This window comes from Ambystoma mexicanum, chromosome 6q, assembly GCF_040938575.1.
Source record: "Ambystoma mexicanum isolate Mex_15411 chromosome 6q, UKY_AmexF1_1, whole genome shotgun sequence".
NCBI classification, from domain to species: domain Eukaryota; kingdom Metazoa; phylum Chordata; class Amphibia; order Caudata; family Ambystomatidae; genus Ambystoma; species Ambystoma mexicanum.
Window position 1 is genome coordinate 305,042,133 of NC_090937.1, and position 26,441 is coordinate 305,068,573.

At 48.7% G+C, this 26,441-nt stretch overlaps 1 protein-coding gene across 16 annotated transcripts in view; it reads left to right on the top strand.

The window, feature by feature from the left end:
• Positions 1-26,441, top strand: part of ANKRD17 (ankyrin repeat domain 17) — a 2,430,147-nt gene that overhangs the window by 2,196,800 nt on the left and 206,906 nt on the right. For 9 of the 16 annotated variants that reach the window (XM_069630790.1, XM_069630801.1, XM_069630795.1 and 6 more), the window contains one exon: positions 12,870-13,145. In XM_069630790.1, the coding sequence (XP_069486891.1) occupies positions 12,870-13,145 (276 nt within the window). The remainder of the gene's footprint in view (positions 1-12,869; positions 13,146-26,441) is intronic. The other 7 variants (XM_069630796.1, XM_069630797.1, XM_069630805.1 and 4 more) reach the window with 3 other exon arrangements.

Here is a 26,441-nt window from a genome sequence, read left to right on the forward strand (position 1 = left end):
TTCGCGCCAAGTCCAGCCTATATCCGCTAGATATTTTGTCATCTTCACAGATGGTGAAAGGGGATTTTGTTTCTTACACAATTCCTGATAGATTGTTGTCAGTAGAGGGTTGATTGTTCTACTACGCATTTTCAGAAAAAAAACAGACCTCTTTTTCATAACAATGGCATTCAGCGAGGGTATTCCCAGTTCCAAACGTCTAATGGCCATTGGAACTCCCGGTGCTAAGCCAAGTACACGCTGCCAAAATGTCCCCTCAATGACCTGAAGCCCGCTGAGCTCTAAGTCAAATAGTGCTTCTAGGCCATAGGTCATCATAGGGATGAACACTTGCAAGTAAAGTTGGCGTGTGCCCCATAGTGTGAAGCCTCCTTGCTTATTTGTAAAACTGGCAATTAGAGCTGTTACTTGTGCTGCACGCGTGATACAGGAAAGTTTACACACCACATATTCCCCACTAGGCTCAAAATCAATACCCAAATAGCGATATTGTGGTGCGTAAGGGATCTTGACATTGCCCACCATAAGGTTGAGACATGAAACTCTTTTACTGGTGAATCTCAGGACCTTGGTTTTATTAAGGTTAATGATGAGACTGTTAAATTTGGCATATTCCCACAGTGCCATGGCAGATCTACGCAGGCCACTGATAGTATGATCAAAAATGACCAGATCGTCTGCGTATGCCAAAACAGAACAAACATTTTCTCCAATTTTTGGAGGACAATTACAAGCGGTAGTTATAGCCACCGGTATGTCATGGACGTAGAGGTTGTATACCAGGGGGGCAGTCACACAACCCTGTTTCACCCCCCCCCCCCCCCTGTTCTGTTGCACTTTGCCAGTCAGATGCCCCTCTTGATTTAATTTCAATCTAACTGAGGTGTTACAATGTAGCATTCTGAGATAGTACAATATGCCAGCAGGACAACCCAGAGCGGCGAGTTTAGACCATAATCGTTCTCTTGGAACCGAATCAAATGCTGCTCTGAAATCAATGTATAGCGCATATAACGGAGGTTCACCCCTTCTGCGGGCCCTTGATCTCAGTAAATTCATAACCGTAAGATTATGGCAAGTAGAGTAACCTTTTCTAAATCCACATTGGAGTTTACGCAAAATATCAGCCTCGTCTACCCATAACTGGAGCTCATTTAGCAGCATGGAGACAAAAAGTTTGCCTGTTGTATCCAACATGGAAAGTAATCTGTTCTTATTCGGGTCTAGCCGGTTACCCTTTTTAAATACAGGTATCAACACGGCCCGTCTGCCAAGAACTTGGAATTAACCCCTGCGCCATTATCTTCTCAAACAATATAGCCATCAAATGACACCCCAGAACTCGGGCTGACATTTGATGACTATGTTAGCTAGACCGTTCGGTCCCGGGGCTCTAGAAGATCTGAGAGTCTTTATCTTACCGATTATAGCCGTGGTAGGATATATCGAAAGGCACGATTGGTATAGTAGCTATCGGGGGAGGTAGGGGAGATCTCCCCTAACTGCAAGATGGCATTACGATTCTTTAAGAAATGTTCCCATTCCTCAGCTTTAATAGGGTTAACCAGTATACCCTTAACAGTCTCCCTTACTTCACTAAGAAGTGACCAGATGCTACGCACATTTTTAGAGCAAATGGTCTGTACTAATTTCTGATGTGCCAAAGTTCTTTCAGCATGTCGTATGGTTTTAATATTGGATCTGTATTTGTTTTTAATTTTCCTCGCAATTGCAGATAATTCTTCTGTAGAGCCAATCTCTTTCTTGCTAATCCGCAACTCCCTTCTCAAGTCCCTCTTAGCATCTCTAATCTTCTTGTTGAACGGGAGTATCCCACCCTCTGATCTAATCATACTCCGAGTAGGGGCCGATTCCTGAGTGCTAGAAAAACATTGATCCAATTTTCTATTGACTCAGTAGACATGCCTTTGAAATTAGGTAAGTAAGGCCATTTTTCAAACTCAAGTGCTTCTGTAGCCTGATTTATATTCTTGACATACCACCTTATGCTTGAGCCTACTTTATTTACGTTTACTGTACCTATATTGCTCTTCTCTGGTGCTCTTTGTGGGATATTTAATGCACACCGGAGTGCAGAATGGTCACTCCATTTGTTCGAAGTGACTATCATATCATCAACATCCAGCAGCATTTTTGGCCACATAAATATATAATCAAGTGTACTACAGGAAGACGCATTAGACCAAGTATGTTTCCCGGGATGGTCACTGGCAGTATAACCATTCAGCATTTCCAAGTCCCATTCATCAAGCAATTGGCACCATCGCGGCCCCTCAGCATCACTTTTAGAATGAGTCAATAAACGTTTCTCTCTTTAGGATTTTGTGGATGTATCCCTCCCTCACCAGGCATGCGACAGTTAAAATCACCCACTACGATTACCGCAATGTTTCCAGATATGGCTGACCAGGAGGCCAATAGCTTGTGAAGGGCTTCTTGCAGTGACTCACTTATCAAGGCATGAGGAGGATTATATACATTTATCAGCAAAACATTTTCCCCTTTTCTCTTGGGACCGTACTCGACCTCCACTCCCAACAGATTAGTATCTTGATTGCAGAATATCTGCCTCGAAGTCAAAAAGCTAGCCACCCCTATCAGCAGCCCTCCAAATGGTCTACCTTACTCACCCCTTTTAGCAAAGGATTGATTGATAGTTCACATAGCCATCCAATAGCTAAGTGTCCATCGCCCAGGTCCCTTGAAGACATATTAGGCTATGTTTTACAACTAAGTTTACTGATCCCTCCGAGGACAATAGGTGTGCAAATCCTCTACAGTTCCAGGATAATAATAAAACATTTCAGTGTTTGGGTAACACCTCAGGTAGAGATTCCGCTAGCCATTTTAGAAAAAGGTGGACGTCCCCAACTTCTACTTTCTTTCCCTTGGGTGCGATGGAACACACCACTGAATTAACTGGCCCACCTGTTTCCGCATATTCGGAACTGGGGTCAATTTCATCCAGCTCCGCATCGATCTCAACATCCACTGCCCACAACTCGTCTCGATATTTCCTGATCATCTGTGCAGTGGATATAAACTTACAATGCAGAGCGGAGACACAAGGGTTCAGGCCCTTCAGTGGCTCCACAAACTGAAAGTCATCAGACTTCGGAACACGTAATTCTGGGACTGAGTATAGTCGGGTCAGAAACTCAGATCATGGCAGCCATCTGCGTTCGCCATTTTTATACAGATTCTTGATCAGACAGATCCTATTTGCTGAGATGTCTGTCCCGAACGAGGCCTGCAGGGGTTGGGACGACTTAATCGGGCTCCTAGGTTCTTTCCTCCACCAAATGGTCTTCATTCTTACGTCGTTCCCACCCTTCTGCCTGCTCCTTCAATTCATCAGCGGTCGGTATCCATCCTTCCTCTGTCCTCAGGTCCTCCCTAGCTGGTCGTTCCATCTCTACCGGCTGGTCTTTGCTCTTATCTTGGTCAGTTATCAACCAGCTGGACAGACAGCCACCTCCCGAGCTAATCTTTTTCTTTGCTCTGGCTGCCCTTTTTTTTGCCTTTCTTTGAACGACCACCAATGTTAGCTCTATCTCCCTCAGAGGGGCCAGGTTTTTCCTGTTCTTTTGCACCTTCTTTTCCAATTTACGTTGCTTACGCGAGAAAAAGACCACTGTGCTCTGATCCATGATTACAGAGGCTTCTTTATCTGGTATAGTATTTATCTCCTCAGCCATAGCAATGGCTTCAGATAAATTGATTACCGCCTCCACTTCCTCGTTATTTTCATATGCCCGAGCCGTGGTCAATGAGTTAGTATTTGCTAGAATTCGCCCTATCATTTGGAGCAATATTTTTAGGGCAAATTGAAGAGAGGCCACAGAAGATTGAATCTCTGCTAATTCATTTGCCACAGGGAACGGAGAGGAAAGGTCTCCTCCCTCCGAGTCTGGCGCGCGTCCTCCATTGAGACCATTACCATATTTGGGGAAGCAGACAATCTGCTCATCGGAACCAAATGACCCAGAGCACTGACTGGTGAGGTTGAGGTATTAATACCCTGTGTCAGTCATTAGTCTCCAGATAGCCTGGGGATCTGTGGGGTCATCCCTCGCTGAATGCTCAGGCAGAGTTCTAGTAAAGAGTTGTTGTCAATATCGTCGAAGTTAGTAGAACTCATGGGATCCCCCCCTCCAGCTCCTGGGAGCACAGGTTCCTCAATAATCGTAGAATTCATTTCTGGTATAGGGAGGGGGGGGAGAAACCAGTGATTGCCCCTTGGCCAGGAAGGATGGGCTTTTTAGGATGATTCTTATTGTTTTCCTTTGGACTTCCCATCTCTTCACTCCACGAGGCATCTTCCTCCAGTTGTTTCTTCGTCTTGCATAGGTTATATTTGCTTTGTGTCCGCTTTTTCCCTGGAGGCATTTTGAGTTGATAGCTTGATCAGTGCAGAGATAAAAGTTAGATTATGCTCGCCGTCTATCCTAGGTGCTCGTGAGAATAGGGAGTGAATGACTCCAACGCACCCCAAACTGGGCTTTAAAAGCGCCCTTGCACTCGACACTGTCACTCTGGCCCTGGTGGCAAACCTGATCCAGTCTCCCAGGTAAGCTAATAGGCCCCACACAGCACAAGATTGTATACCTTGGGTTCAGGCCGTAGGTCCACTGGACAGGACCACAAGGAGCCCACAGCTGACCTAGGAAGAACAGGGGGCTGTAGGACAGGCAATATAGGGTGGATGGAAGTTGCTGCAGGAGAGTTCCAGGCGAGTCCCTCCCTCTGTCGGGCTCGCCACACTCCACTCGCCACACAGCAACTGAAATTTCAGGCAAGCTGCAGTGCCCAGAGATGGGAGCAGGGCTGCAGTCGGAACCGCGTCACACCAGTGACCAACGCTGGGTATTCCAGCAGACACACGTCGGGAGCGGCCCACTGTCAACAGCGGTCCAAGCTCCGCAGCTCACCACCACAACTCGCTCTCCAGAGTCCACAGAATGAGCAGCCCCTGAACACCGCTACACAGGTCCACGGGCCCACACATCAATGGAGACAACGCAGTCGGCACGATCCTGCGATCCCGAGCTCCTCCGTGCTAGCACAGTCTCCAGCACTCCGAGCCTCATCACTTTTGAGTAAAGCACCTGGGAACCAACAAGACAGGGTGTACAGTCAAGCCGCACTGCAGCAGAGTAACGCTAGCAGCCCGTTCCGACTGAAGGCAACAATCCCAATACCACCACTCTTACTGCCCGATCTTCGCTGATGGATAGCAACATTTCGGAGGGAGCCCCCTTCACTTTACCGGAGCCTACCCTAGTGTTGACAACGGACTCCTTTCTTTCGGGCTGGGGTGCTACTCTGGAGGCCTATGCGATACATGGAGCATGGTCCAGGACGGAAGCCCTCCTCCATATCAATCTGCACGAGCTCAGGGCAAGGCCTTTTTGCCCTTAATCAGGGACAAGTCGGTACTGGTCAGGATGGACAATTCTACTACAATGTTTTACCTGAACAAGCAGGGTGGCACCCGTTCCGCCCCCCCCCCCCTCCTCTTCATGGAGGCGGTATCAATCTGGGAAGGAAGGAGTTTGGATTTCAGCAGTCCACCTCCCGGGGGACAGCAATGCAGAAGCGGACCAGCTGAGCCGCCTGTGGTTCAACACCTACGAGTGGGAGTTGTACACTGACTCCTTGTTGCCCCTGTTGCAGTGTTGGGGGTTTGTTGACCTGGATTTGTTTGTATCCTTTCTGAATTCCAAGTCCCCCCAGTTTGCGTCATGGGCAGGACTGGCTCGAGGGTCTCGGGAATATGCTTTCTGGATCTGTTGGCACGGTCGCAGGTGTTATGCGTTCCCACCCACCCCTCTGCTCCAACGGATCCTCCACAAGTTTCGGGCTTTGGTGGGTTGCAGCCTCATCCTGATTGCCCTCCACTGGCTTTCACGACCCTGGTTTTCAGATCTTCTGCACTTGTGCTCCCAAGGTCCTGTCCACCACCTGATCTCCAGCAGGGGATTCCTGATGCAGCAGGGCAGGGAGATGGACTATTCCGACCCGCCAAGCTGTTGCTGGCGGCCTGCTTCCTGACCAACTGAGGCTTCAGGATGCTCATTTTTCAGATGACAAATGGGACATCATTCAGCAGTCTAGGAGGCCATCGACTCGGTCCCAGTATGAGAGTAAATGGACTAGGTTTTGCAATTGGGCCTATGACAAGGTTATGGACCCCGTCACCTGTCCTCTGAATGACGTACTAGCTTTTTCAGCACACCTGGCTTGTTCTGAAGTTCAGGTGGATGCGTGCTGCACTTATTTGCAGCCATTGGGGCTTACATGAATTTCCCTGTGCATGTTTTCTGCAGCCAACCCTGTGGTTAAGGCCCACCTTAAAAGGTTGTCTAGGTTTTTTCTGCCAGGGCGTAGGCCACACCCAGTCTGGAACATCGATGTGGTTCTGGCAACTTTGCAGCGCTAGCCTTTCAGCCGATGGCCTCTCTGGACATCCACTTGGTTACACTAACGACAGTTTTACTGGTGGCTCTCACCTTTGTGTGCAGGGTTACTGAGCTGCAGGTGTTGTCCTCGGGTGAGCCCTTCACCACGTTTAACAGCAAGGTAATCTTGCGCACTCACCAAAACGTCTTGCCCAAGGTGGTCTCTCCATTTCATATGAATCAAGAGATCTGACTGCTGGTGTTCTTCCCGAACCCACAGTCGGAGGCAGAGAGGGCCCTGCATTCCTTGGACCTCAAGAGAGTCCTCAAGTGTTCTCTCTTGGACTAAAACCTTCAGGAAGTCTGAGGCATTGTTTGTGACATTTTGGGGCTCCTCCCCGGGGCTCAGGCTTCTAAGGCTTCCATCGCTGTTGGATCGTTCAGGCCATCTAGGGGGCATGCACGGCCATGGGCAAACCTATTCCTGAGGGGATTCATGCCCATGCGGTCAGAGCCTTCTGTAAGCACTACTCACTAGACACCAGCTCCAGGTGTGATGCAGAGTTTGGTCAGGCAGTTCTGAAGAACCTTTTTACGTCGTCCTAGATATGAGGCAGGTTATCACAGCTCCACCCTATTTTCTTGTTCGGTGGAATCACCCACAAGGATGGATGAAAGGGGACGGGACATATGAGTAATTAAAGTTACTCACGAAGTGACTAGAGTACTCGTAGTCCATAGGCCCCTTTCTTTCATGCGTCCCACCCACCTTCCCCCGCTAGTATGCCAAGGGCTAATATGTACTAAGAGTAGCCAGGTATCTACGGATCCAATGTGTTCAAAGGGGACTGAGGTGAGGCGCCAGAGGGTGGGGCCTTGTCGGGGTGTTTCCACACCCGAGGTGGCGCCCTGTGCGCTATACTAAATTTAAAGGGGAATCTCAATTTTTCACTGCTAAAGGTTCCGGTACCGTACCCCTGTTGGGGACACCCGCAAGGTTGGAGGAAAGGGTACTATGAACTACGAGTACTCTATTCACTAATTACTCCCCCCTTCTCAACGTGCCCCTGTGCCTACCAATAAAGTTGACTCCCACTCTCAACATGATGCCACATTGCTGGGGTTAAACTCTACACCCTCAACCTCATGCAACCGGCTTAGCAGCTTGGCTCCTGATGTCATAGAATTTGGAAGCCTCAGTTTACCTGATGGGTGCATGGAAATGGTGAGGGACGCACATAAGCCTAGTACTAGACACTGCTAATTTAATAAGTGTGAAAGATTTCTCATGGGGGGTTAGAAATCCCTATTTATTTTTCGCCATCTCATATTTTGCATTATCCGTTGCATTTACTGGATTCAGGGCTGGTCTTTCATTCATTAAATTTGCATTTAGTGCCACTGTCTGCATACACAACATCTCAAAACAAGGTCTCCTGGTTTCCAGTTGTTAAAGCATTCATGGAAGGAGTAAAACAATTACGTCAGCCAGTTGCTTACCCAGCACCAGGTTGGGATTAAAATGGCTGTCCACTCAATAGTGTCAACCATCCTGTGTCAAGAAAACCCTATTTGCGTCCCTTACACTAGAAACTAAAAAATAAGGCAGCACTCTGCTGGTCCCAGGAGAATGACTCCATTCTCCTAGGTTATGGTTCCTGGTTTGTTAAAACAACACCCACATCTTAAAACAGTCTTGTGCCTCGCATGTTGTCAGGTGGAATTACTCCCTTCTCTGCTAAAGTTCCACACAATTCTTTTATTCCTTTTCTGGATGGGCCAGGAGAATGTCTTCCTTTTCCTGGTGTTTGGTCTCGCGTAACCCGTGGGAATGATGCCCTTGCCCAGGCCTTCTTGGACCTTACTTCCAATCCGGATTACCAGGAGAATGACGCCCTTCTCCTGGTATTTTATCAGTTCCTTACAACCAGTGAGAATTGCTCCCTTCCACTTGTCTTTGTATCCCTTTGGCTTCACACCTATAACACCCTATTCTAAGTTTTAGGAGGGTACATGACCCTGGCTTCTCTTGTTCTTTGGTTGCGCCCACTTGGTTAACTTCCCTGCCAAGTGCTGCCACAAGGAAGATGACGCGTATCCCTTTCTTGCTTTGGGTCTCAGACCCTGGTTTTTCCTCTTCTTTGAACTGGCCCACTTGGTTTACTTCCCTGCCAAGTACTGCCACAAGGGAGATGATTTGTATTTTGTTTATGGTTCCTGACCCTCCTTTGGCTGTCAGTGGGCTTATCTCCCCCGCTGTCGTGCGGCACTCTCCCTTTCAAGTCCCCTTTATGGTGGTTGGGGTCCTCTACCCTTCCCTGGTGGTCAACTGGCTTTGTTCCACCACTGTGGTGAGGAGAAGGTTTGTAGGCTTCCTGCCCCGGCCATACCATCCAAGCGTTATGATTGCCAAGGGGCCTAGGGACAATTGCTTGCACCCTATTAGTGAGCAGCCCCGTTTCCCCTCTGGGTCTCCTGTGCCACCCTTTACCTTGTCAGGGTCATTGGCATGTCGCTGGGGCTACCTTGGATGGTGGGCATTTGTTCAGCTTCTCTGGCATCTTGCTTTTCCTTCAGCTGTACAACAGCGTTCCCTGCTGCCGTCTGCATTCCTTCCTCCTCTCGATGATGCTGTGCACAGGCCCGCTCACGCAGACCTTCTGATTGTTGGATGCAGCGGGCTGCCAGCGTCCTTGGGGCTCTCTCTCTTCGGATCTGCGAAGCAGGTTTGAATCTCCCACATTCGGTGCAGCTGTCCAAGATGAAGTTTAGTCCATTGTCGATCTTTATACAATGTTGCCACCAGTGTCTGGGCCCATCTCTTTCACGGGTTCCATCTTCATTGCTCCGCGGGGCCAACTCGTCCAAGTACTTGGATTCCCTAGGTTCCTGTAGGTCTCCATCTCAGTATGCCTTATAACAGTACATAGGTCCACTGTCTATAAAAAGGTTAACAGAGGAAGGAGCAGCTTGAGTATGTGGGGGTGTGATGTTCTCATAAGGGATGTACCCTAGATGTTTGTCCTTATCCCTAGAGGGGGAGTCCCTCTGCATGAGATCCTCCCACATTATACCACCCCCAGGGGAACTACCGGTTAGCAGCTTGGCCTCATGCAAAAAGGCTCCCCCTCAGGGAGAAGTGATGACATGTAGTGAATCGTTGCATTGTCTTGAGGAGAGTTGCCTCATTGACAAATAATTTGTCGGTTTCTCCAGAGGCTGAACTCATGCCAAGCAAGCTGTATCCCATTGGTTTCTTTGATTTTCAGAGGGCTACAATTTGACTTTTACGGAAGTGCCCCAAGCCAACTTTCTCTTTCCACGAGTAATAAAACAAATTCATCTCTGTTGTGGTGTTCCCCTCCTGTGCATTATACAGTCTGTGATGTGGCCTTCCTTGCACACATCTACCAAATGCAATTCCCTGGATTTCATGGTGGGTGCGGATTCCTGGTCTCATTGCTCTGTGCTTCAGCATTTCCTCATTTGCCCACTACTGCAATTCTTAAATTGCATTGGGAGTCTTTAACAAGATGAGGTATCTGTGGGAGGAATGTTAGAAGAAAAAGTGACTTACCTACTTACTTTCATTACAGTCCTTTAAGGAAAAGTCTTTTGCAGATGTCAAATCTTTCCTCCCACAGATTCCTTATCGACACTTGTTAGGGAGAATTCTCTGTTTAGGCTGAATTTCCTAACCTAGTGTGTCCCCCAGCAGCTTTGCTGGATTTCTGAAGTTTGTTTTTTTCTCCTGCCAAGAGTGAAACTCTTTTTCTCCCAGGACATGTTTTGTGGTGTTCTTTTGAATGTTAATGTGTTTCATGGGCTATGGGGTCTTTTACTCCATAGGGTCTCATATGTTTTTTCGATGTGTGTTACACCGCACCCTCCGTGCAGTAACACCGGGGTGTCATAGTGACCCCCCACCATAGACTCCACACCCTGGGACTGACTACTGTCGCCCAGGGCATGTAAATTCACCATTGGCTTTACTAGTCCCAAATTACTAACAGAACCAGTACAAACCATCATATTGTGGACGTACTGGTAGGGGCAATTCGATTGCCCCTGGATCTGTTATTGGAAGGGGCACTGTCCCGTCCCCCCTCGTCGAGTTTTGGCTGGTGGCAGTGGATACTACTTTTTATATTCAACCGCAAATATATCTCTTTGGGATTTTCCCATTGTTCGAGGCTGATACTTTTTAACATAGCCTCTAACATACCGCCGGTTTATTTAATATTAATTCACAGGTTGGTATTTTGTGCCAGAACTCGGTTTTAAAATGGCGTTTGTGTTCGTCTTTGTAACTCCAAACCAAAGGTCGAGCCTTTTGTTCCACTTTTTGGCGGGCTTCTCCACAGAAGCCTCCAAAAGTGGTGTCACTCTGTCTGGGTACCACTGGGGGTGTGGGAGGGGGTTTAGGCACCCTGGACTGAGTTACCTTGGTAACTCAAGTCGCACTCTTGTGTGATTGGCCCAAGTGGTGAGCCGGCCGGCTCACCACTTAGCATGTTTGATTGATAGCTAGGCTGAGTGAATGGGGGTGTGCTGCATAAAAGCAGGGCTTTTGGGTCTGGAACTTCAGAAGTCGCCACAGGACCTGAAAATCCGACGAGGGAGAAGCTGAGCTGACCTGCTACAACAACACCACCGGTGGAGCCCTGCTGAACCGACTCGCCACTTCCCAACGACAGAGGAGATCTCCCGGCTGGAGAGTCTTCTTCCCCTGACTGGTGGGCACAACCAGTTTACCTTCCTTTCTCGCATCCCAGGACATCTTGTGGTCGAATTGCCCATGCCAAGCACCCCGGCAACCGGATAGCCACTTACCACTGGACCGCAAATAAAAGAACTGCTCCTTTTAATTGAGAACTCCGCGGCTGGTTTCTTCCCTGGCAGTGCAACAGACCCCTGCTTTCCTCTCCGACGAGATCCTCTCTTCCTCCGTACGAAGCACCGACTTGCACCCGCTGCCAGGAACAACTGCCCCCGCTGGAGCGTTCTCACCATTTTAAGGTACCGTGTCCGCCAGGCCTCCCTTTCTAAAGATTGCTACAAGGTAACAATAATCCCTTAACCTTCTGGACTGGGCTGGCCGCCTTGACCATCTAACTGGTCCCTTTCTTTTTGGTCCATCTCTTTCTGAACTTTTTGCGAGACTTTTGGGCACTTTCAACCGTGTGACCTTGGACACATTTCATCCGGAGCCTCTTAAAGTGGGTCCGGCCTTTTTTGACTTTGACTTTACGGTTTTAACCTGCCTTCTTCTCCCAGTGTGTTCTTCCGAAAGTGTTGGGATCTGTTTCTATCTTTGCTCTGCCTTTCTCTCCCTTTTAAATCGATTGATTAGAGTGCCATCTTCGTTAAGCGCTCACCGCTGTCTGAAATTAAGTGTTGCTTTAATTAAGACTTGTCTAATCATCGTTGAAGGGAGTGTACATCTTTTAGTGACCGTGTTTTTGAACTGCTTGATATTAGTGCCAGTGTGTTTTACTAGATGTGTTTTTAAATAAATAATTATATCTCTTTTACACCAAGCTCTGGTCAGTGTTTGCTTGTTCTACTGTGTTCTTTTGACCTATAGTGAATACTCTGTATACTGCCTAACTCTTCTTGAGAGAAGTCTGACTGCTCAGCCACAGCTACCAGGTAAATCTGGGTGGTACAGACTGCTACCAATTGGGTTTACTGCCAACCACCTGTAGTCTTAAATCTTTTGCAGTGGTCCCAGAGGGAACTGCACAGGTTTCTGCCTAACAACACTCCCATCCTATGCTGCTCTGTGATTACTTGTCGCCTGTGACTATTTTCCTGTTCCTTGGCCTCTGAGTATATGAACATTTGTTTAACTGAGATCATGGGACTCATGTAGCTCTCTATACGTTGTATGTCGTCTCCAGTGCCATCAATGGCAGGCTGGAATGGGATGCAGAGCCTCAACACTCCCCCCTGGTCTAAGCCTGTGAGCTAATTTCACAGGATTAGGAATCTACGGGAGAAAGGACTTGGTCTGAATGAACATTACCACAAACATTACCAGAGATAACTTGTTCTCTCCCACAGACCCTATTCCGGCCATCTTAAACATTCGAAAAGTGCAGTGGTGATACCCTTCAATGTTATAGCTGTAGGTTTATGAATGTAATGCATAATTGACAGAGTAGGGGCAAAGTGCTTTATTTTAGTGTATGTATCTAACTGGATAATTCTTAAGTAAATCATTGGCCTGGCATTGATGGTCAGCTTTATTCTAGTTTGGGTCATGGAATAGCTATTCTGCTTTCCATGAAAGTAACATCTTAGACTCATCAGTTCTTGTGGTTACTTTGTATCAAGCTGTCACCTATTCAATGTGGTTCCAATTGTAAATTTTAGTGGCAGGTTTTTTTTTTAAAGAAACTGGGTGACATTTCAATGTTAATATGAAAACTATTTTTTTCACAGCAGAATCCCAAGCACCTTCAGTTACCTCAGGGGGGAGAACATCTTCTCCTGTTCCTTCCACGGTATCAATGGGTCCAGAAAAGCAAACCTCTACCCCACAGGACAGAAAAGTTCCTGTACCAATTGGCACAGAGCGCTCTGCACGGATCAGGCAAACTGGAACATCAACGCCATCTGCTATTGGGAGTAACCTGGCGACTCCAGTTGGACATAGCGGTATCTGGTCTTTTGAAGGGATGGGTGGTGGCCAAGGTATGGAGCAGTATCTGACAAATGGTAACTATTTCTCCGTTTTTTGGTTCTTCAAAAGTCAAATCTGCCATGCATGTGATAATTCCTGATTGTAACAGTAATGCTTGTTTTGAAAATCAAGCCTAGTTACTTGAATAACCAAAATATTGCTCATTAATTAGTTACAAATGTTTACTCTTAGCAGAAGCAGACCTTGCTTCAGTACTTTAATACGCTACTTGGCAAGAAAACAAGGTTGATTTTCGAGTTCCTGCAATTTAAATATAAGATGAAAGCGACTGAAATTTGTAGATATAATGCTCTGAGGGAACTTTTTGATGAGCTTTTTTTCGCCATTGAATGCTGCAATGCACGCTTGACCTGCAATTTTACTTCTTTCCAAGACCATGTCTTTGTCTGCATCCACCTTGTATAAATTGGTTAGACCTTCTGCATCTCAGTTAACATCACAATGTAGTAGAGGGAAATGTGATTTGGACCTGAGTTGCACATTGTTAGATATTGAATGGAACTGCATATGTACAGGTCCAGTTAAATAGAAAGTGGATTTAGATTTGAGGTATACAGAACAAAGAATTAACCTTTATCTATACTTGTCTCCATGGAAGATGAGATCGAGCAAGTTGTGTAATGTGGACATTTTTTTGGAACTGTAATAGAGAGGTGGGCAGCACGCTACATATGTTCTGGTTAAGTGGTAAGATACAACTATTCTGGGATGGTATTGTTCAGAGAATGGAATAGTTATGGATTTATCTATACCGAGACATCCACTTGTTGGTGTGCTAGGTTTAATTCCGTTAAGCATTGGACTGTCTACAAGCAAAAGGTTCTGGGCATATAGATCCCTTCTTCTAGCTAAGAAGCAAATTCTGAAATTTTTGAAAAGTGACACTTCCCATAATATTGATGATTGGTTGCAGAGTTTGTCCCTTCTGTCTAGGAGAGAGACAATATCCTTTAACGCGAACGACCAGCTTGACAAATATGAGAGTATTTGGGGTGCATTTAATGATCTTTATGCCTAGTTATTTATTCGCATTCTATGGGTCTTACTTTCTCTTGATTTTGTAATTTTACTCTTTTATTTTATTGATTTCTTTCGCTTTCTATTATTTTTACTGTTTTTTTTTGTTCACCTTGGCTTCTGTCCTGTTACTCTTTTAAAGATTAGACTAGTAGGTTGTATTTGAATAAGTATCACTTTGTACATGTCATGATCTCTGCTTCCAAAAGATCAGGACTTGCCCGACTCCCTTGGAAGCAGACCCATAACCCCGGTTCCGAGTGCCAGCCAGTCCCAATTGGGACCTTTTGGACCCTGTCCTGGCGCCAGTGGCACCAGGCTCATAAAGATGCCCAGTCCCAGCGCTGGAAGCGCCGGGCTCATAATGCTTGGGTGGACTTACCTGCAGCAGACCATGCTGCTTACTTACCTGCCAGTTGAACCCCTGATCCTCTTCTGTTTGGGACTACTTTTCCTGTTGGGTGGGGCAGGAGCCACTCCCTAGGTTCAGAACACTGGAACTCTTCTGGAAAGCAGGAACTCTTTTCTTACCTAGGCGTGGCTGTGGAGGGAGACACCTAAGCACTACAGGAGGCTATTTAAACCAAACCCGATGGATGAATCTTGCTTTGCGTTATTCTGCATTCTCTGCAGCAGAACGCTCATCGTGTCTTCTGCTTCTGATCCTGGGCCTAAGGGAACAAAGGCTTACCATCCTGGAATCCAGTCTTCAGCAGCACATGTAAAGACAAAGAAAGAACAGGTTAGCACTACGGTCTTCAGTGGCAGCGCATCTCTTACCTGGTCCATCGGCTGTCACCAACGCCTCGCGCTGCATTCCGGCATCTGAAAGACAAAGGCTTTACCTACTCTTCGCATGCTCCGGAGGTCTTCGCACTGCATTCCGGCATCTGAAAGACAAAAGCTTACCAGCTCTTCGCACGCTCCGGAGGCCTTCGGCGCTGCATCCCGCATCTGAAAGACAAAAGAAGGTGCGTTTAAAGACATTGGGCAACTTTATTACTCACGTGCCATTACTCCTTCCCACGCCGAATCCAGTGGGTATTCCAGCACCCTTCAGCTTCTCTAAAGCTCCGAACTTGTACCTGCAAGATAAAAGGGACAGTTAGTGCGCATCGTGAAGCAGGCTACAAGCGCTTACTTACGTGCTTCCAGGCGCTTCTATTCCTCACGGAGGGTTCGATCCTCAACTCTCATCAGCCCGCCATCCGCCATCGCCGGAACCCTGCAAAACAAGAGATATCATTACAAAAGACTTTAAAGACATTTGAAGTGCCCAGAACTTACCATTCGTGCAGTTAACGACGGACAGCAGTCCTCTGAGGTCAAGAGGCCTGCACCCTTATCCAGTGAAGAAACTGGTTACGGCACCCTGCCCCGAGGCAGATGGAGAGCTCGGCGTTCACTTACCTAAGGTGAGGGCGTTAACCTCTGGGGTTCTACAGGAGAAGAGAAAGGGAAGAGGAGAGAGGCACCCAATAAACCCAGTTCATTAATCCCATATTTTCTATCTGCAGACATCTTACTCTTCGAGTCAGACATACAGTGCACAGAGGTCCAGCCCAAAGAGCCAACCGTGTGTTACACATCACCTTTGAAGATACGGCATTCACCCAGTCAAGACCGGCGCCTCTGCGGGAATCAGGTGAGCGTTACAGAACGCAAAGCCTACCGCAAAACTCCCACCCAGGCGCTATGGAAACCTCGGATACCGACCAGCTAGCCCAGTTACTTGGGGAACTAAGAGTAGAAGTGCATGCAGCCCGTCAGGAAACGAATGCTCTAAGAAGGGAACTGATTATTTCCAAGGAGCGAACAGACGATCTCGCTAGACAATTGCTACAGTCACAAGCCGGACAAACTCCGTTACCCGCATCAGGGGCAAATCTTCCTTCAACATCCTCTACGAACCCAGTGCAGATCAACCTACCTGGGAATGTACCTCTGGCTCCGCCCGAACGATTTTCTGGTGACCCAAAGAGGTTTGCAGTATTTATTAATCAGTGCCGGTTGCACTTCTTATGCCGGCCAGCAACCTTTCCAACTGATCAAGCTAAGGTAGCTTTCGTGCTTTCGTACCTTAGTGGCAATGCGGCAGACTGGTCGATCCCTCTAGTTAATCAAGATGATCCGGTTCTCCATGATTTTCAAGCTTTTCAGCTAGGTATGGAAAAACTGTTTGCAAGACATTCACTGGGGCAGGCCTTGGACAATGAGCTCCTTTCATTGCAACAGGGTAATCAAGACCTTTTGGCTTATATTGCGTCTTTCAACAGACTGATAGTGGAAACTCGATGGCCTGAGGACAAAAGGATTACGCTGTTTTATAAAGGTCTACGTGGAGAGCTCAAAGATGTGTTAGCCCAAGTAGTGAATCCCCCGCAAGACTGTTCGGACTATATTGACTTAGTCGTTCAAATTGACCACAGACTGCAGAACAGGAAGGCCGATCGTTCCAAGTTTGATGCTAGAGTATTTTCCAAACCACCAACTCCTACCAAAGGAGTAGACTCCGGGGAACCCATGCAAATAGGGGGCCTGAAAGGACCACTAACACAAAAGGAGCGGGAAAGGAGAAAACAGCTGCAATTATGCCTCTATTGCGGAAACTCGGGGCACTTTCTTCGAGACTGTCCGGTGAAACCAGCCAAGAAGGCAGTAGGAGCTGCAGTTACCAGGGTCACAAACTCTGAGCAGGGAAACGACCTCGCCCGACAAGAATAGAGGTCCTCTTGCCGAGCGTTAAAACCAGTTCCGTGACCTCGCATTTCGTGATACCTATGGTCCTCATTAGCCCTGAACATCCGGATCGATTACATGCGATTGAAGCTTACGTCGACAGCGGTGCCATCGGCAATTATGTGGATCATGAAATGGTTTTGAGGATGAATCTGACTCTTTGTCCAAAGGCTGTAAAGGACGTCATTACTACGGTGGATGGTACGGAGATAGCCTCCGGACCAGTAACGCATACCACCCAAGAAGTGACGCTAGTAAGTCAAGATGGACACCATGAGAAGATCGTGTTCGATGTGATCAAGGCCCCTCAGTTCCAGATTATTCTAAGAATTCCTTGGTTAGAGAAGCACAATCCTCAGATCGATTGGCGAGCAAAAACGGTTCAGTTTCCAGAATGTGTCTCTACTTGTCACCCTCGACCTGGTGTTGCACTGGCAGCAATTTCCTCGGAGGCTCCCCAGTTACCTCCTGAATACCTAGAATTCCAAGATGTTTTCCGGAAGGATCAGGCTAACTCTCTACCTCCTCATAGGTCTTATGACTGCCAGATAGACCTGATACCTGGATCTACTCCTCCTTGTAGTAGAATTTATGCCCTCACCGAGCCTGAGAATCTTCACCTCCGACAATACCTGGATCAATACCTAGCAAATGGGTTTATTCGTCCTTCCAAGTCCCCTGCTTCCTCAGCTTTGTTCTTCGTTCCAAAAAAAGAAGGGGACCTTAGAACTTGTATAGATTATCGCGCCCTGAACCAGATCACCATTAAGAATAGATATCCGTTACCTTTGATCCCTGAACTCCTGGACCAAGTCAGAAAAGCTTGCATATATACAAAGCTGGATCTTAGAGGAGCCTACCACTTGGTACAAGTAAAAGAGGGCGATGAATGGAAGACGGCCTTCCGCACCAAGTATGGGCTATTTGAATATCAGGTCATGCCCTTCGGACTTTGCAATGCCCCGGCCGCCTTTCAATATTTTATGAACGATGTCCTCAGAGAGCTCATAGATGTGTGTGTTGTTGTTTACATTGACGACATCCTCGTTTATTCTTCATCGGAAACTGAACATCGGAAACATGTGAAAATGGTCCTCGAGAGATTGCGTCAACACAAACTTTTCGCTAAATTGGAAAAATGCGTTTTCAACGTGACTGAAGTTGAATTCTTGGGATTCATATTATCACCTAGCGGAGTGCGTATGGATTCAAAGAAGGTCGATGCAATTCTCAAATGGCCATCGCCATCCTCCGTAAAAGGTGTTCAAAGTATGTTAGGCTTCGCTAACTTTTACCGCAGGTTTATCCCCGAATTCTCTCGAATAGCCCAGCCCATCACCGCCTTGTTAAAGAAAAACAAACGTTTTGAATGGTCTACCGAGGCGGAACAAGCTTTCCAGAATTTGAAGACTAGATTTATCTCTGCACCGATCTTAAAACATCCTCGCCCAGAACTCCCCTACATCATTGAAACTGATGCTTTGAGCCTTGCCATGGGGGCAGTTCTATCACAAAAGGACCCAGTAACCAATCAGTTGCATCCCGTGGCATTTTGGTCCCGCAAATTCTCGCCTTCTGAAATCAATTACACTATTACTGATAAGGAACTTCTAGCTATCAAGTGCGCCTTTAAGGCTTGGCGGCATTATCTTCTGGGGGCCCGACACACCGTTACTGTGATTACAGATCACCGAAACCTGCAATATTTGAAAACCGCAAAAGCTCAATCCTCTAGGCAACTCAGTTGGGCACTATTCTTTGTCGAGTTTGACTTCATAATTACCTATCGACCTGGTACAAAAAACGGTAAAGCTGATGCCCTTTCTCGGATGGGAGTGGAAGAACATTTGATCAATCCTAAACCTGTACCTATCATTCCAGAACAAAGAATTCTAGGTGTAATCGCCACACAATCCATAGAGGAAGTTAAGGATAAAGCCAGGCTACTGGTAACTCCAGCAGACATACAGAATTGGCATCTGCAGGGAAAGGACTTTACGGTGAAGGACAACCTATTATATTTCCAAGAACGGTTATACCTGCCCAGCACAGATTTACAGAAAAAGGTAATCTCTTGTTATCACGATTCTTTAATGGAAGGGCATCCCGGTATGACCAAGACCTCGGAAAAGATCAAGTGCTACTTCTGGTGGCCGTCTTGGAAAAAAAATATCAGAGACTTTATAATGTCCTGTGGAGTATGCGCCCAAAACAAGAGTCAAAAGGAAAAACCAGCCGGCCTCTTACGCCCTATTGACATCCCGCCTCGCCCTTGGCATACGCTTTCTATGGACTTCATCACCGATCTACCTCCATGCTCCGGATACAATACGATCCTAGTAATCGTGGACCTATTCTCCAAGATGGCGCATTTCATTCCACTCAAAGGCTTACCAACAGCAGCAACTCTGGCCCGAGAATTTCTCGAAAACATCGTCCGACTGCACGGTTTTCCTTCAGTTCTAATTTCGGATCGAGGTAGTCAATTTATTTCTCATTTTTGGCGAAGTTGCTGTCGGTCGGCTCAAATTGATGTGAGACTTTCGACCAGCCACCACCCTCAAACCGACGGACAAACCGAGAGGACCAATCAAACTCTGGAACAGTATTTGCGCTGCATGCTACAACAAACTGAAAAAACTTGGAAAGATATCCTTTGGATAGCCGAATATGCCTACAATAACTCTGTCCACTCGGGAACTGGGAAGACCCCGTTTTTTCTTTTATACGGTAGTCACCCTCGAACCTCGGAGTTGGATCCACTCCAAGATCTTGGAACACCAGCAGTAGACCACCTGCATTCTACAATCACCCAAGCCTTTAAGGAAGCCGTTTCTCACCTTCAAAGGGCTAAAGAACAATACAAGAAAGGAGCAGACCAACATCGGAAGGAAGCCCCCCAATATCAAGTAGGAGATCAAGTCTGGTTATCCACCAAATATCTACCTCTAAAAGGACCACGCACATTCAACCCAAGATACCTTGGTCCCTATTCCATCACTACCATAGTAAATCCAGTAGCGGTCAAGTTGGACTTGCCCCCTCACATGAAGATACATCCGGTCTTCCACGTCTCTCTATTAAAACCCGTGCAACCTCAAACCCGACTAACTACATCTCCAAAACCTATCTAGTTGATGGAGAACTCGAGTTTGAAGTCAAAAGCATCCTGGATTCCAAGATCTCCAAATCTAAACTATTTTACCTGATTGACTGGAAAGGCTACGGTCCCCAAGAAAGATCCTGGGAACCTGCAGAATATGTCCACGCGCCTCGTCTAATCAAAAGATTTCATCGAACATTTCCTAACAAGCCCAAACCCCCGGAGAAGCCCGGTTTGGGAAGGGCCTTGAGGGGGGGTGCTGTCATGATCTCTGCTTCCAAAAGATCAGGACTTGCCCGACTCCCTTGGAAGCAGACCCATAACCCCGGTTCCGAGTGCCAGCCAGTCCCAATTGGGACCTTTTGGACCCTGTCCTGGCGCCAGTGGCACCAGGCTCATAAAGATGCCCAGTCCCAGCGCTGGAAGCGCCGGGCTCATAATGCTTGGGTGGACTTACCTGCAGCAGACCATGCTGCTTACTTACCTGCCAGTTGAACCCCTGATCCTCTTCTGTTTGGGACTACTTTTCCTGTTGGGTGGGGGCAGGAGCCACTCCCTAGGTTCAGAACACTGGAACTCTTCTGGAAAGCAGGAACTCTTTTCTTACCTAGGCGTGGCTGTGGAGGGAGACACCTAAGCACTACAGGAGGCTATTTAAACCACACCCGATGGATGAATCTTGCTTTGCGTTATTCTGCATTCTCTGCAGCAGAACGCTCATCGTGTCTTCTGCTTCTGATCCTGGGCCTAAGGGAACAAAGGCTTACCATCCTGGAATCCAGTCTTCAGCAGCACCTGTAAAGACGAAGAAAGAACAGGTTAGCACTACGGTCTTCAGTGGCTGCGCATCTCTTACCTGGTCCATCGGCTGTCACCAACGCCTCGCGCTGCATTCCGGCATCTGAAAGACAAAGGCTTACCTACTCTTAGCATGCTCCGGAGGTCTTCGCACTGCATTCCGGCATCTGAAAGACAAAAGCTTACCAGCTCTTCGCATGCTCCGGAGGCCTTCGGCGCTGCATCCCGCATCTGAAAGACAAAAGAAGGTGCGTTTAAAGACATTGGGCAAATTTATTACTCACGTGCCATTACTCCTTCCCACGCCGAATCCAGTGGGTATTCAGGCACCCTTCAGCTTCTCTAAAGCTCCGAACTTGTACCTGCAAGATAAAAGGAACAGTTAGTGCGCATCGTGAAGCAGGCTACAAGCGCTTACTTACGTGCTTCCAGGCGCTTCTATTCCTCACGCGGGTTCGATCCTCAACTCTCATCAGCCCGCCATCCGCCATCGCCGGAACCCTGCAAAACAAGAGATATCATTACAAAAGACTTTTAAGACATTTGAAGTGCCCAGAACTTACCGTTCGTGCAGTTAACGACGGACAGCAGTCCTCTGAGGTCAAGAGGCCTGCACCCTTATCCAGTGAAGAAACTGGTTACGGCACCCTGCCCCGAGGCAGATGGAGAGCTTGGCGTTCACTTACCTAAGGTGAGGGCGTTAACCTTTGGGGTTCTACAGGAGAAGAGAAAGGGAAGAGGAGAGAGGCACCCAATAAACCCAGTTCATTAATCCCATATTTTCTATCTGCAGACATCTTACTCTTCGAGTCAGACATACAGTGCACAGAGGTCCAGCCCAAAGAGCCAACCGTGTGTTACACATCACATTTGAAGATACGGCATTCACCCAGTCAAGACCGGCGCCTCTGCGGGAATCAGGTGAGCGTTACAGTACATTTGTATCATTGTATTAAGTCTTATTGTTTCTCCAGCATGGGGTCTGGCATGGATTCAAATGCTCATGAATATTCCCCGTCGTCAGGCTGAGAATCCTCAGTAAAGAAAAAATCAGTTTCATTTCTGAACTGTCTTTCACCTAACAACCAATCACTGAGCTCTGGGTCATACTGTCCCCAGCCAATGTCTGCCCTCCACCTAAGCCCCTCCTCTGGCAGCCATCTTCAGATTTTTACTGCATGTTCAAGTGTTGGGGGGAGTCATGTTTAGCTCTCGAGCTTTAACTGCGTTTTTGCACTTTTTGGAAGCGTATTACTCTATTTTCCGGTCAATCTAGCCTTGTGCTCCATTGATCAACCTTCCGATTAACGGGTACCCGTTATTCAGATTCGTAAGCACCTTTCAAGGGCGGATTTCGTCGGGTTTCTTCGTGGAGGCTTCCATACATTTCTCAGGCCTACGCCGTCTGGACCATGTCAGAGGAAAAGGATTGAACGTACTGTTCAGGATTTGTTCCAGCTGCTGCTTGTGGAATGTCTTTTCGGACTACAAGCATTCCGAGTGCCTCTACTGCCTGTACCCGACGTACAAGGAGGAGGATTGTGCGTTTTGCCAGGAGATAGCCCATCGCACGATGAAGGATCGGCACAGGTGGCTGAACGAGTGGCTACAGGCCAAGGCCCCTGCTCTGGGTGGGTCCTAGCAGCACGCCTCTCCCAGCTCCAAGAAGTCTGAGCGGGCTTCTAAGACCTTTGAGGGCAACTCTCCCGCGGGGGTCCAACATAAGGCTAAGCACTGCGAGTCCACTGCCAACAGGTGCGCCATTACGACAGGCTCCTTGGTGGCCAGGGCGCGATCAATGTCTCCAGCCTCCGTCACCAGTCAACGCTCAGGATCTTCAGCCAAGAGGAAGTCTGATCATCCGGGCAAACTTAAGGAGAAGCCCAAGCCCGTCCTGCCGGAGAAGGCCAAGGGGATCCAAGCTCAGACCTGAACCCTAAGGAGAAGGCCATGCAGGAGAAGGCTCCGTCCCTGACCGTGAAGGCCCAGGTACACCCGGCGAAGGCCCAGCCTTCCATCGAGGGGGTGGTGGCGTCGCTTGCAAAGGCTGCCGAGACAGCTTTGCAGGGCGCATCCCGAAAAAGAGGTTGTCCCTTCCTCCCAGGAGGAAGGCTGCGTTCTGGCCCATAGAGAAAGTCCCAGAGAAGAAAATGCTGTTCATCTCCCCAAAGGCCTTCCCCTCTGGAGACGAAGAAGGGTGGGGGTATGCTGGCCCTCCAGTGTACGGATGTCTCCTCTGAGGAGGAGCTCACCATTCTGCAAACCATCCCGGAGGAGCAAAACGTAGGAAGCCGGCCCTACGGCCAGCGCGCCGACGAAATCGACGGCGAGGACACCGTCGAGGAAGAGCAGCAAGGCGACGAGGGCCTGGGCTCCCAGCCGGTACCCCAGCGGCCTATTCCGCCTACACCTCAGCTGCCACCCCCACCTCAGCTACCTCCTAGAGGCCTCTTGGACATTCTATCGGCACTGCATATGCTGGTCTCTCAGATAGACAAGGATGCCTATGGGGCCGGTGGCCCGACCCTTGGCGACAGCCAACCCCCTGGCATCGGGGGAACCTCCGACCAAGAACAAGAGAGTTCACCCTCTACCCCCACCTCCTTGCCACCCTTCTGCCCCGTCCCTGACCTTTGTCGACTAAACCAATGCATCAAATTCCAAAAATTCTGGATGGTCACTCTACAGCACGGAATAGGGGGGACTTACTTTTGTCGCTGGACTTGGAGGATGCATACTTCCACATCCCCATTCACAAGGGGCACCGCAAGTTCCTGCGTTTCATGCTTCAAGGGAAGCACTACCAATTCAAGGCCCTTCCCTTCGGATTGAAGTCGGCACCAAGGGTCTTCACCAAGTGCCTGGCGCCAGTGATGGCGCAGCTGCGACTGCGGGGGGTTCACGTCTACCCTTAGCTGGACGACTGGCTCACCTGGGCCAGTTTGAAGGAGCTCGCCGTCGACCACACGACGAGAACCGTTCGCTTTCTCACGCTTCTGGGGTTCTCGGTGAACTATGCAAAGTCCTGCTTGACTCCATCGCAGGACGCGCTGTTTCTGGGATCCCGACTCAGCACAGTGTCGTCTCTGTCAGAGGAAAGGATAGCAGCCATCTTGGGAAAGGTACGACGACTGTTGGCCCTGAAGGTCGCCACAGTGAGGTCCATCAAGTCTCTGCTCGGCATGATGTTGTCCTGCATCTACCTCATCCGACTATGTAGGCTACGGATGCATCCACTACAGGAGTTCCTCAACGCCTGCTGGATACAAGTGTTGGGAAGTTTCCAGGACAAGATCACACTCGAAGAGAGCTTCCGTCGAGCGATTCAGTGGTGGGGAGTTTTCTGTCCGGAGGCACGGATTTCCAGACCCCACTGCACCAGGAGACGGTCACGGCGGACGCCTCCCTGGAGAGATGGGGAGCTCACACAGGAAGTCTTCCGCAAGAGGCCTGTGGCTACCGGAGGAGAAATCATTGCACATTAATCTGTTGGAGCTGCGTGCTGTGTTTTGGGCCCTTACTTCGTTCCTTCCGTCCCTGAAGGGCAAGGTGGCGCGGGTCTTCACAGACAACACCACCACAATGTTCTACATCAGGAAGCAGGGGGGGCACCAGATCCCTGGTGCTCTCCAAGGAAGCGCAGGACCTGTGGCACTTGGCCGTCGCATCTGGCAGGAGTGAAGAACACAGTCGCCGACTCTCTCAGCAGGGAGCTGCACTCTTGCCACAAGTGGGAATTTCGTCAGGACCAAGTTTATTGCCTGTTTCCGCAGATGAAGCAATCCCCAGATCGATCCATTTGCGACGGCGAGGAACACCAAGAGCCGGAGGTTCGACAGCAGGTTTCCCCAGCAGGGGAGCATGGGGGACGCATTCTCATTCCCCTGGGACGGCCAGTTTCTGTATGTGTTCCCTCCGTTGCTGTTGCTGCTCTGACAAATTGCTTGATTCCTTGGGCAAGAAGATTTTTGCCAATTTGGTGCTGCAATTGCGTCAGGCTAACGCAGAGCTCATTCTGGCGGCGTGAAGAATATGAAATTGTGGAGAGATTTGGCTGACTTAAAGGAGTTCATTCCTGTTGACAGGCTAGAAGACTTTAAAGGCGGCTTGTCAGACGCCAGGATGTTGGCGCAGGATATGCTGGAGGCTGGTTGGTATGTTGACACCTCGGCTCGTAGCCTCATGCTGGGGGTGGACACCTCTCGTCAGGCTTGGCTTCATGCATTGAAGTTTTCGAAAGGAGGTCCAAGATAAAGTTCTGGACCTGTCTTTTGATGGCAAAGAGTTGTTTCATTCTTCAACGGATGATGAGCTCACCAGGACTAAAGCGAGCATGCAAACTGCCAAGTCTTTGTCGCTGCTCGTGAAGGCCACAGTCAAAGCTCAGGTATCTGGGTCCCTATCTCGATCCTCTTCAGGCTTCAGGGGGTTCCAAGACCACATGTCGCACAGGACTGATCCTCCGCTGGGTAACTCACGCCGGAGGCAGCAACGTGGCCGGTTTATCTCTCGGTCGTCGGTCTCCTCTTCAGGGACAGGCTGCCGAAAAGTCTGCCAAATTATATTTTTTGCCACTCGCTCGAGGCTCCGGTGGGAGGACGAATCTCGTCTCATTTGGAGGCGTGGCAAACCATCACTGATGACCGGTGGGTTTTGTCCATCGCTCTGACGGGCTTCCGCTTGCCCCTACCCCTTCCCGTTAATCCTCCCTTTCAGCAATCGGGGACACCCTCCCTCAGAGCCGAGGTCCAGAAGCTTCTGTTTATGGTGCCAAAAAGCTAACAAGGCTGGCCTGCGCACCATTCTAGACCTTTCCCAGTTCAACCTTTGCCTCCCCCAAGAGAAATTCAAGATGATTACCCCCTGCCAAATAAAGTCCTCTCTTCAGAAGGGCAACTGGCTCAGCATTGTGGCCCTTCAGGATGCTTATATGCATATCCTGATTTGGAGCACGCATCGGAAATATCTGCGGTTCTCCTTGGGAGAGGAGCACTCGAGTGCTCCCTTTTGATCTTAGCTCGGCGCTGCGTGTCTTCACGAAGATGTCGGTCATCGCAGCCTTTTTAAGGCTACATGGTATTCATGTGTATCCATACTTGGACGACTGCGTTCTGCACAGACCTTGTCCGGTGAAAGCCTCGAGCAATCTTCAGTCTCTCCTTCAGCTCCTGTTCAGTCTTGGGCTGTCGGTGAACTGACAGAAATCCTCGATCGACTGCAGAGTGTGCTTGACGGTGGACAGGATGGTGGCTCTGTTAACCACGTGTCAAGTCTTCATTCAGTCAGAAAGCCTGTCCACCTGGTGGTTCCAGAGGCTTCTTGTCCTCATGGCCTTGTGCGTTCTTGCTCTTCCCCTTGCGCGTTCGTGCTCTTCGCCTTGCGCGTCTCAAGATGCCACTTACGTAGTTGGCTCTTCTGAGCTCCTGGCTTCAGGCAGTGGACCCGGACACCAAAATGGTTCCAGTTCTACCTTGCATGATGACAGATCTCCTATGGTTGTGGTCTTCCAGCAATCTGTTGGTGGGTGCGCCTTTTCAGGAGCCCTCCCCTCAGGTGACCGTTACGACAGACTCCTCCCTTATCGGGTGGGGTGCAACAATGGCTCATCCTCAGATTTTTGACCTATGGTCGTCACAGGACTGACAATTTCACA